Below are 12,219 nucleotides of genomic sequence, written 5' to 3'. Positions count from 1 at the left end.
GCCCAGACAGGCTTGCTGTTAAGAGCCACACGTACGTGACCACGCTGGTGAGCTTGAGCCTCCGGATCCCGGGGGTGGGGAACTGCCGCGAGTTCAGGTAGGCGACGAGCCGCAGGGCCTTCTCCACCTCCCCCACGTCCTCTCCCTCCAAGGTCAGCACCGACCGGCTGGGGTTGGCTTGGATCTGAAATTGCACCCAATGGGGAGAGGAGAGGAATAAGGTTCCTGCTGCAAGATGCTGAAATCACAAACGCTTTGGCAAAAACAATGTGAGCGGGGGATCGATTTCAATGGTGACCCAGGGAAGAAAATGCACGTAATTCCGGGAACCGAGACCCTGTTCCTACAACGGCGACCTCGAAGGTGCAAACGTATCTGTGATACAAGAAATACACATTTGGTCTCTGCCCTGGGTTTCCAGACCAGAATGCCTACGCCCCTGGGAACTTCCTGAGCGACAGGAGCATCTTTTATTACTCATAGTCTCTTCCAACCACCCCAGAGTTTAGTTAATGAGGGGACTCTTGAGGGGCATGGGGAGTGTTCCTAGATAGTTTCCGGATGGGGGCTGGTTGCCAGAGGAACCAACGCTGTGACGAGGCTGTTGGGACTTCCAGCCCCACGTCCTGAGCTCTGGGGACAAGGACAGGGGCCGGAGATCGAGTTGATCGCCAATGGCCAAGGACATCATCAATCACGCCTGCGTAAGGGGACCTCCCTAAAACCCGACCCGTGGGGCTCGGGCGCTTCAGCTGGCGCGCACAGGAGGAGCTGGGGGGCGACATGCCGGGACGGCGAGGACGCGTTGGGTGCCTGCCCGCGTTCCTGCCCCTGCGTCTCCTCCATTTGGTTTTTCCCAAGCTGCATCCTTTATAATAAACTGGCAATAGTAAGTAAAGTGTTTTCTGAGCAATTCCAGCCAACTGCTGCACCGAAAAGGGGGTGGGCGTGGAGACTGTCGGGACCCTGACTTCAAAGCCACGTCCAACAGAAGAGCAGGTAACCCAAGGGCCAGGTTCCTGCAAGAGCCACCTGAAGTGGCAGCAGCGCGGTGGCACGGGGCCCTTAACCCGCGGGGTCTGCGGCTGAACCCCGGCAGCGTCAGAGCTGCACTGCCGGACTCCCGGGGGGCTGGCGTCCGCTGAGTCGGGCAACTGGTTGGTGTGAGAGAGGACCCCACGTGTCCTGTGTCCGAGGTAGCGGGGTAAAAACGGCTCCGGGGGAATCGCAGATCGATCCCGGCCCGCAGCCCGCCGCCGCGAGCCCCGCGCTACCTTCACGCCTCTGCCGCCGCCCTCCGGGACTCGCAGTTCCAGCCCCTCCTTGCAGGTGTACAGGCAGTCGATCGCCTTCTTATCTGTGAGCTTCCCAGAGCGGATCGTCAGGCCAGCCAGGTCGCCGCGGAAAAACTGGGTCATGTGCAGGTCACCACCTGTGGAACACGGCGGGGCGGGGGGCGGGGGGGGCCGCAGGGTTAGGCGTGCAGCCCAGAACCTCCCGCTCCATGCCTCAGTCTCAATGCAGTGTTACCGGTGGTGGCAGCTCGATGGATGGACATGCGGGTTAGTTCAGACCGAATCCTGTTAGCCTGGCAATGTACATGGAAGCGCTATGGAGACATTAAATCGTTCGTGATCATGCATGTGGCCTGGAGAAAAAGAGGACTCGGGGGTCCTTCACCCGAAGCCTGGAAGCCCAGAGGTTCCACGAGTGTCCCCGCACATCCAGGCACTTGCTGGTAAGGGTGGCCTGGCCCACACCAGTCACCATGGGGCACGTGTCATATCCTACTAGCACCCGCCTCTTCAACCACTGTCTTGTCGACGAGCTGGCTCACGCTGCGGGCTGCTCTTCCTAAGCACTCGGGGATACGCACAGACCCGGGGAGCCCACGCAGCGTGACGAGCAGGAGCAGAGGGACGCTTACAACCGCCCCTGCACTCAGAAGCCTTGGACCAGGCCCTTCAGGGGACCGCCGTGCCCACTGCCCTCGTGCCCGTCCCCTCCACGGAGGGTGGCTGGGGAGTGAGGGTGTTAGAAGGAAAACAAAACCCCAGAAACTGGCTCTTGACAGACCGCAGAGCACATGACACTCAACCTTGTTCTCAGGCTGACGAGGGGAAGAGACCGATTTTCAGCATCAGGCCTCACTCCTCGTAAGGACACTAGATGCTACAAATCATTGCTAGGGATGGGATTTCTAAGAAATGTATGTTTAAAATTTAGCATCAGGCTGGAATATCTGAACCAAACCGCCTCCTGTCTCGTGGTTCAGCACCTGAGGACCAGGAGACGCTCCCGCCCTGGCCCAAGAGATTTCGGCAGCCAGCCTCGGGCAGTAGGATCAGGGTAAAATTGGATGAGAAAAATAAAAAGGCCATTAATGCGGAGCAGCGAGGAGTCATTTGCTCGCTTCACCTGGGCTCAGAACGGGCAGAAAAGGGAACTCCCATGAAGCAATGGTGGGGGGGTGTGTGTGAATAAGGCAAAGCAGCAGCTCAGATGGCGTTGGGAACCAAAATGCAATGTGGGCGTTTCATGCAAAACGCGGAATGAACCGATGTCTCGTATTAAATGAAACATAAGAGTGGACCGTAGGGAGAAAATCCAGCGACCTGCCGAGGCCACAGGCAGAGGCTCGGTGTCATTGTCACTTTCGACTCCTGAGTACTCTGCAGGGAAGCAAGACAGAGACAACAGAGAGGACCGCGAGGTTAGGCTTTTCAAACTGGACCTTGAACGTTGGTTTTGAAAAGCTACCAAATACAAAACGCGGAGAGAAAAATTCCCCTCGGGCCCCCCTTGGGGACATACTCCAGCTGAACGCAAGCTCGCCCTTGAGCGCCTTTCCGCAGGAGCGGCACTCCCCCCCACGCTTCTGGGCACCCTTCCAGCCCCCCGCCCCATGCCCTCCTGCCCGGAGCGAAGGCGGGACTCAGAGTGAAATGGGTCCGAGCCCCTGCACTGACCTGTGTCCTTGGCCCTGGCCCCCGGGTCCGATGTCCCAGGGAGGTGCTCACACCGACCGCAGAGACGGCCCGGGTACAAGGGCCACCTGGCCTGGACCCACAGCACTGTCCTTCCCAACAGGGGTGTGTACGTGGCCACACAATGGCGGACAGTAAGCTCGTAAAAGTACGTCTTTTTTGAAAGCTCAAAACAAGTTCACGTCGGACTAGATTTTAATCTCTAAGCGACAGAGAAAAGGCGTTTTCCACCCTTTTCTCCAACCAGAAAGGGAGAGTCGAGGTCAGGGAACTCACCCGGAGAGACAGGCCATCCTGTGGGGTGGGCCTGGGGTTCCGACCGGCCACAGCGCCCGGGGCTCGCGGCCCAGCGGCCGAGTGTCACGTTACTCGGGAGCGGCACACCGGTGACCAAACTCAGTTCCCCTGTCCGGGTCATGTGGGGGAGCCACCTGCTCCCACAGCCCCGGCACAGGCTCTGCACCATGGGCGGCGCGGGGGGACGCAGGGGGCGCTGGGGGCGGGGCAGGCGGGGGTCTGGGAGCCCCCACGGCCCCTGGGACACCCCCCGACGCAGCGCTCGCCCAGGCTCTCCGTGCTGAGCCTGTGAGGGGGAGGGTTTCAAGTCCCCTAAAGGGAGAATAAAGGCCTTCCTCCTTATCAATCAGATTTTTAAAAATCTGTGTTTGGTTTGGGAATTGAGGCAGATTTTTTTCTGGCCGAGGACATTGAAGACCGAGGTGAGAACGGCCATGCTGACGGCAGAAGCACTGTGGCGTGAACAGGGACCAAGGCAGGCAGGGCGCGCCGTGGGTCTACCTTAACCCAAGCCCCAGGGCTCCCAGGATGTAAAATAACACTGAGGTTGCCCTTACGTTTTTATTTTAAAAATAACTTCTTAGAAATCTTTGTTTAATTTGGGAAGCAAATTTGAACTGAAAATATAAGACTGCAACTAAAAAATTCCTGTATCCCGAATAATTTCTTCCTTGTTCCTTGGTCTCAACATTCTACTTGCTCATAGATGAACCGTCACCAAAATTAAATGAGGGGATTGGTGAAGAGATTCACTGTCAATCACTGCCTGACTCCTTTTCACTTGAAAGGCTCTGCAGGAGGCCCGGCTGGGCTGACTCGGTTGGACCTTGTCCCACAAACCTAAAGGTCACTGGTTCGATTCCTGATCAGGGCCTGTGCCTGGGTTGCAGGTTCAGCCCCCAGGCCAGGCACATGTGAGGCAACCGATCGATTTTCTCCCTCCCTTCCCCTCTCTCTAAAAATTAAAAATAAAATTTCAAAGGCTATGCAGGAAAATTATGAATTGAAATTCTCCTAAAAGAGGCAAAGCTGTCTTAGGAATCAGGCTCTTCCACAAATTCCCACCCTGACCTGTGGTGCGATGTTTCCAGTGGAGAGGAAGTAAAAAGATCTACTGAGCAGTGGTGGGGGCACCCCAACGTGACCCAACACAGGTCAAGTGCAAGGGTGAACGCGGGGCCCATGAACCTCAAGGGCGGACTGGGGGGGCCCCTGAACTTGGGTGGGAAAAATTAGGTGCTTATTTTCACTAAGTTCTGAACTTTAGTTTTCCTTTGATTGTAAATGGTCAGCCACAAACCACAATGGTATTAGCAGAAACTGCGACTTTGTCACCAAGAGAAACTGCTGATATTTTCCTATCATGTCACATTGTCGCAGACATCACCAGAATTGTCACAAAGTCCCTTGCTGCTCTGACGTGATGGCAGGTAGTGGACCGGCTTCTAAAGCTTGTTCTTTGTTGTTTTTTTTTTAAGATTTTATTCTTTATTTTTTTAGAGAGCGGGGAAGGCAGAGAAACATCAGCGTGAGAGAAACACCGCCTGGTTGCCCCTCGTACATGCCCCGAACAGGGACCAAACCCACAGCCCAGGCCTGTGTCCTGGCTGGGAACTGAACCGGTGACCTTTCGCTCTGCGGGACAATGACCAGCCCCCTGCGCCACTCCCATCCCGGCACCTGCTCTTCATTTGCTGCCAAAGCAGCACAGGTATTAATGTTTCACACATTTAGTCTGTTCATACTTTGCTAACTATATTTCAATTTAACCGGTTACCTTTGCAACCCTGTGTATTTTATCTTAGAGATTAATGAAAAATTATCCTGAGGAGGCTCCACAGCACAGAGAGGCTAAAACCCCTCATCCGGGGGTCAGAGCTCAGGTCCTGGGCGGCGCGCCGGCCCTGAGGGCCCGGCCGGGAAAACACGGCCGCTACTTCTCAGAGCCTCAGGGTCTAAAGCTACAACATAGGGATACAAACAGCTTCTACCCCATAGACTTACGGTAAAGACTAATGCGATAAATACACAGAGGAATCAGCACTTAGAAAGTACACACACTTTCTAAGTGTGTACTGGTGGGGCTGGTGTGGCTCAGTGGATGGAGCGCCGGCCTGTGAACCAAAGGGTGGCTGTTTGACTCCCAGTCAGGGCACGTGCCTGGGTTGCAGGCCAGGTCCCCAGCAGGGGGCACATTAAATGCAACCTCACACTGATGTGTCTCTCCCTCTCTTTCTCCCTCCCTTCCCCTCTCTAAAAATAAATAAATAAAATCCTAAACACACACACACACACACACACACACACAAATGGCACTGTTAGGCTGGTGGCTGTCATCACAGCTGTCCTTGGTCTTTCAGCAGAGAGCTCCATGGATGCCCTCCCAACACGGCGCTCACTGGAGGTGTCCCCACCAGGCGGTCAAGCACTAAACCCACTGGAAGAGTCCTCCAGGCCGAAGCACACTTGCATTTTTGTGCCGGACTGTTGCCTCCTCGTTTTTATAAGCCTTTCAACAAACTGATTAATTTATAAAATGTCCCTCCACTGTGCTCTCCCTCCGTGCAGCGCCCCCGCCCCAGGCTCCCAGAAAAGGTGCTGGTGCAAGTTCGTCCTCCAGCACGACTTTAGTGAGTGCCCATCGTCAGAGCTGCCCGGGAACATGGCTGGCTTGGGCAACGTCCCCAGAAAGGCTGTGCCCAGGAAAAGGAGCGGTGAGGTACAGGAAAGGAGGCCAAGATGCTGCGAAGACCGGCATCATTTAACTCCTGAGCCCTGGGGGGACAGGGGGCTGTGACCGGTACCTTGCCAGCAGGCCCCCACCACGAGCTGAGTCTCGATCTTGGACGGATGAAGTGGGTGATCTTCAGTCACAGAGAAGGGCTCATGGGAAACCCCGTCCACATAGAGAGTGACCGTCGGGATTTCCACGTTGAGGACGTAGTGATGCCACTCCTCGTCACAGACCTAGGGAGGTCAAGGGAAGGGTTAGAGCCTGGATGTCCACCTCCCTGCTCCTCTGGGGACCGACGATGACAGCAGCGCAGCCGGACATGGAGAACAAGTCACCCGTGAGGAACATGTGTCTTCCTAGAAAGGGAAAGGTTTTTGGAAAGTATCTAACAGTAAAGTACATCCCGCCCAACCCCAGCTCACAAAAAAGGGCCAAGGCAACCCTGTCGTCCTAGGAAGGACTGTCTCTCTTCTGCTAAGAGCGTGACACCAGGGAAGTCCTGCATCGGCAGGAAGGACACCCTCTTTTTCTGAATCGAACTGCAAACACCTCCAGTCTAGGAGGCGGCGCCCTGCGCTACCTGCGTTTTCCTTCCCAATTCCGAGCCGGCGAGCTATGTAAACAGGAACAGGAGCACAGGCGGCACCGAACTGAGCTGAGTCCCTTCTCTCTCGTGAATGAGCCTCTCCTCCCCGGCTGTCGGCGAGGACAGTCATCTGTGGGCTCCAAGGCCCTTCCAGGTCTGACACCCTGACTCCTGGCTTTAGTGGGAGAGGCAGACGCTCCAGAACACAGACAGGCGGAGGAAGAGGTGCTGGGAGATAAAGTTGTTAAAAATGTATTTCGAACAGGCTTGCCCAATTTACATTTAAATTCCAAGAAACGAACGTGAAATGGAGAGCTTAAACAGACCGGCAGCCTCAAAACAAATGAAGTTACCAAAGCCTAAAAAGTCTGCTCCTGATAAATTAGAGGAAAAAATGTAAACCTTTAACGTTGTATATGTTTATTATCTGTACGTGATCTATATGTATATTTGTATGTGTATATATTACATGAAATATTTCTAAATAAAGGAACTGCACATAATTCACTTGTGAGACTGGTAAGATTTTAATTTTAGTTTCAGTCTCTATTTAACAGACGCTCTGAAGGGGAGAAGCTCCTTCAGAAAGCAGCTTCTATCACACCCCCGGTTTTCAAACTGCTGCGGATTTCCAGGGCATCGGTCAGTAACATCACCCTTAGACCCACACCAGCCCCGGCCGCGCTCAGTGACCAGGCGACCACGCGGACACCCGCGTGAGTAGGGGAAGGAGGCAGTGGGCCCCTGAGGCTGGGGCCACACAGGGTGCAGCCGCAGACTTTTAACACCATGACAGCAACAGAGGGGAGGCAGGCCCCTAAGGCCGGAAAACAGATCATGCTGACTGACTGTGCCTTTTGAAAGTACAGGGAAACTAATTTCATATCAAAACGAAGCGGGGAGGGACCACAAACTCAATCCCATATGACACTTTTCAAAGGAAAAAAGAGAAGGACTAATACTCTTCGGATAATGAAAGCATACCTGAAAGACATGCCTACCAAAGAGACGAAAGGATAAGGCATTCAGAGCCGCTACAAGACGCTAGGAAGCCCTGGAAGGTGTGGCTCAGGGGGACAGGGCGCGGGCCTGGGTTGCCAGCCAGGCCCCCGTTTGGGTGCAAGCAAGAGGCAAACAATCGATGTTTCTCTCCCTCTTTTTTCCCCTCCCTTCCCTTCTCTCTAAAAATAAATAAATAAAGTCTTTTTAAAAAATTAGTAAAAGATGTTAGGAAAACGACACAAAATATAAATGAACATAGTTCATAATTAGAGCAACTAAGAAATGAGGTGACAAAACATAAGAACGAATTAAGGAGAAAGGGACAGATACAGAAAAACAGGTAAAGAATATCAACAAAAGGTGAGAACAAAACCAAAGCAATGAAAGAGAACACTAGAGTTTCAACAACATTAACAACAACTTTCTTGAAAGAACGAAATGTTTCCAAGTATGTACAAAAAGAACACACCACATATCTGGGAAAATAGACCCAAAACACATACATAAAATTAACTAACTTAGAAAAGCAAGGCAACCTTTGGTCATCCAAACAGAAGACTAAGCATTTTGGAAGGGAAAGAAAATCAGATTGTCAGATTTTAATAGTCACATTTTATGTCGGAAGACAATGGAGAGAGAGATTTTCTGCCCTTTGAAATTTTAAACATGAGCCAGAGATTTTTATATCCAGCTAAACTGACCTTTAGTATAAAAGCCACAGACAAGCTATTAAGACAACATGGGAGAACTTAGGAATTATATTGTCCCTCTGACCACTTCCTGGTAGCACACGTTCTGCACCCCTCAGGACAGGGAAACGAAGTGCCACAGAACTGAGCATCACGGCTGCTTAAACCACAGGAAGGGAGACAACCGGACACAGAGCATACAGACCAGGGACACGTCGCCCTGAGTCTGATCAGCCGTCAGAGCCTGCTGTCGCTTGACAGGATACACAGGCAGAGCGGGGTGACAGATGGCACACAGGGACGCAACTGGCCAAATCCAAACCACTGGAAACTATGGGACAGAAGACCCGATTCTGTCGCTCAATAAATTCCAAGGGGGAAAAGAAAAATCCATAGATTAAAATAAACCCACGGGGCACACTGACCCATCGCAATGCATGACCCCTCCTGTGGATACTGCTTCAAACAAACAAACTGGAAACACAAAACCGCACACGAGACAGCCTGAAATTTGAACACTGGCTGGATTATCTGACGATCAAGGAGCTGTTCATTTTTTTAACTGATGTTTTATTCTTCAATGACAGCTGGCACACAATATTATATTAGTTTCAGGTGTACAACACAGTGATTAGAATTTACTTTCGAAGTGGTCACCCCAGTAAGCCTAGTGCCCGTCTTGCACCACAGAATGATTGCAACGCGACCGACCCTTGTTCCCTAGGGTGCACCTTACATCCCCGTGACTGTTTTCAGGACCAGCCACTTGCACAACCTGATTCCTTCCCCTTTCCTGTCCAGCCCTCATCGCCCCCCAATCTGGCCACCACCAAAATGATCTCTATCTGTGAGTTTATTTTGTTTATTTTATATTTTTAGGTTACACGTAAGTGAAATCAAGTTTTTGTCTTTATCTGAAAGAATTGTTAATGCTTTCAAGGTGTGAAAAAGTGCTGTGATTATACTTACCTTTTAAAGATACGTACTTCATTATATAGGATAAAATGCTGTACCTGGGATTTGCTCAACATTGACCAAGTAGTTTTCAAGGGGGTGATGAAAATTATCAATAGTGGGAGGGGGAACAATGAAACAAGACTGACCAAGAGTTGTCAACTGCTGAGGGAGGTGACAGGTGCGTGGGGCGCTCTTTAGATTAATCTGTCTACTTCTGCCTGTCTGACGTTTCCCGTACTAAAGTTTTTTAAAAATGTAATCGGAAGACACTAAATATGTAAATACAGACTCTGGTTACTATAACAGAACTGTACCTAAAATGTTTACTTATGTTGCAAAACAATTTTTTTCTGGACTACACCTTTCTTTAGTTTCTTGAAAAATGTTAAGATAAAAGTTTCTAAGAAAGAAATGATATGTGTAAACAAAAATCACCTCCATAAGAGATGAACGTGACCAAGCGGACGGTCCCTCCGTCCCTCCACTACCACATACTTTTCTCCTTTCTCATTTATGCTCTTATCTTCCTATTTTGTAACTGCTTTAGACAACATCTTAGCAACTACAGGCACATATATTAGCTCTTTTGCACTTACTGCATGAGACAAAAAATTAAGCCAAGGCCAAAGGTCTCCTTCTTGTCCCCACCCCCAATCAGGACAAGAAACAACCTGCTGTGATCTTACTGAAACGGCTTTCCTCCGTTTTCAGCATCCTCTCATTTCCTGCAACAAAGCCATTTGGTTCATGTGATACTTGCTTTTCCTCACAGCAACTGCTGGGAAAGCAGCTCTGCAAAGATGTGACTTTGTCGAAAGGAACATCACCGCACAATATTGAAGCAGCAACCCCCGCAAGCTGGCAGTGCCGCTCAGCGCCGCCCCTGAACTTGCTGAGGCCCCGGGCTCTCCAGCGCCATGTGGGAGAGAAAGCCTTAAATGACGAGTAAACAAATGCAAGGACCTCAATCCCAATTTTTAAGCAAGGGCTGCTTTTTCTGTAAGTTATAAAACAGTATTTTGAATTTAAAACATACGATTTCTTTATATTAATATTTTATATATAAAAGACATATACAGACAAACGAAACACCTTAGGCTTTCCGTGGAAAGGTGTTCAGTGGATTTAGTTTGCTATCCTATGACCCACAGACACAGGAATCATATAACCACAAGTATACACCGCCGGGGGGCGCTTGGTGGAGAAAAGGCAGGGGCAGGGGTGGGGGGTGGGGTGGAGGGACATCTGCAACAGCAGCAGCAAAAAAGAAAGGTAAAGAAACAGAAGCACGCACGGCCCAGAGGCAGCCAGACCCCTGCAAGGGCGCCCGCCTGCCCCCGCCTCCCTCACCTGGGTCAGCTTCCAGTGGAACTCTGCGGGCCTGTACTTCTTCTCTCCTGAGGGATCCTGACGGAGGAGGAAAATAAACCGGCAGCCGTGGACAAACAGGGAATAATGGTGCCGGTTCATATCTGCAAAGACAAATGCAACCGGCCAATTGCCAACTTAAGATCCAAAGGAGAAATAAAAGCTGTTTCTTGCATGGAGTTTGAAGACACCATTTTATCAGCATAAACAAACTCCCCAGCTGGGCCCAGGCAGGGTTTAGGAACCGACACGCCTGGGTTTTTACTATCAAATGCCCAAACGTCCGGGCGAGTTGCTGAGGACGAGGCGCGCTGGCGCAAAACACGGACCGCCTCCCGCCACCAACCAGCCCCTGGAGGCCTCTGGGGAAGGAGGTACCCACCTCCCGCAGGCACGGCGGGGGCCACGGGAGCACCCACCCTTCCCGGCAACGCCAACCTGTCCTGTCTGAGCTGCAGAGGATCGTCTCCTTCCTCCTGCCGAAGGGCCCGTGTCGCATCCACACAGAGATCGTAAAAGGCTCTTTGGGGTTGACGGAAACGACGCCGTCTGGGATCCTGACGGCCTGGGTGCCGTTGAACTCGAACACCTGGTCGCTGTCGTGACCGTTGTCGGTGGGGAGGCCGACGGTCCAGTTCAGGGCGCTGCTCGGGGAAGGAAGCAGCTCGGCAGTGCCAGCCGCAGCACCTGAAACAGCACGGGGGCCCTCGGTAGGCAGCGTGCCGAGGGCTTGAAGGGCAGAGCCGTGCAGAAACACGCCGGCGCGCTGTCCTTGTCTGGGGGTCTATACGGCTTGCTAGATCCACTTTACTTTTCCCAAAAAGGGATGTTTATGACAAGAAAAATTCAAAAATAATAAGCATGGATTTTTTTTTAAAGCTAGAAGAAAAAAGAAGCATTACCTGTAATCCAAGCACTTCCAGGCCTTTATGAATGGGTACACATTATAAACATGGAGTCCTGTGCACATGCGCACACACATTCCCATTCCTGCTCTTCTACAGCACAACTGGAAATGTCTGGCGAGCGTCTCACCAGACAGACGTGCCCTGACTTACTCAACTCACCTCCCTGGTGGACTGAGGCTGCTCCATTTTCTCCGAGGAGGATAAACCTTGACCTGAGGGGAACCTTTGTGTGTCTGTCTCCCTGACTAGTCCCATAGAATAAATTCCCAGAAGTGGAATTACTAAGCAAAAAAAGCATGAAAAAACTTGCAACTATTTTACACATAGCCAAGCTCAATTTTTAAAAAAATTTCTCTGCAGCTCTGGCCAGAGTGGCTCAGTTGGTAGGGCGCTGTCTTGCAAACCAAAAGGTCACGAGTTGCTTCCCAGTCAAGGAACATGCCTGGGTTATGGACTGTTCCCCAGTTGGGGGCATGTGAGAGGCAACTGATCGACCCTTCCCTCCCCGCTTCCCCTTTCTCTAGAGTCAATAAGAATGTTCTCAGGTGAGGATAAAGAAATTTTTGGTCTGCATAAGATTTTATGGACTCTCTCAGCCGCTGGTCCTTGGCTTCCTGAATCCCAGGAGCAGCAGGATTTGGCTGGAACAACCTGGTCTCTCGAGGAACATCCAACCTCGGTCCAAATCCCA

The 12,219-nt window shown here is 51.6% G+C and overlaps 1 protein-coding gene across 8 annotated transcripts in view; it reads right to left on the bottom strand.

The window, feature by feature from the left end:
* Positions 1 to 12,219, bottom strand: part of CLSTN1 (calsyntenin 1) — a 61,120-nt gene that overhangs the window by 5,313 nt on the left and 43,588 nt on the right. For 4 of the 8 annotated variants that reach the window (XM_054579791.1, XM_054579793.1, XM_054579792.1 and 1 more), the window contains 6 exons: positions 11,059 to 11,307; positions 10,603 to 10,724; positions 6,089 to 6,251; positions 2,616 to 2,672; positions 1,275 to 1,432; positions 36 to 184 (listed from right to left, as the gene is read on the bottom strand). In XM_054579791.1, coding sequence (XP_054435766.1) covers positions 36 to 184; positions 1,275 to 1,432; positions 2,616 to 2,672; positions 6,089 to 6,251; positions 10,603 to 10,724; positions 11,059 to 11,307 — 898 coding nt within the window. The remainder of the gene's footprint in view (positions 1 to 35; positions 185 to 1,274; positions 1,433 to 2,615; positions 2,673 to 6,088; positions 6,252 to 10,602; positions 10,725 to 11,058; positions 11,308 to 12,219) is intronic. The other 4 variants (XM_054579794.1, XM_054579797.1, XM_054579796.1 and 1 more) reach the window with 1 other exon arrangement.

Source organism: Pteronotus mesoamericanus, unplaced genomic scaffold (genome assembly GCF_021234165.1).
Source record: "Pteronotus mesoamericanus isolate MK-2021 breed Mesoamerican mustached bat unplaced genomic scaffold, CSHL_Meso_final contig_557, whole genome shotgun sequence".
Classification (NCBI taxonomy): Eukaryota; Metazoa; Chordata; class Mammalia; order Chiroptera; family Mormoopidae; genus Pteronotus; species Pteronotus mesoamericanus.
This window is presented reverse-complemented; position numbering and strand designations above follow the sequence as displayed.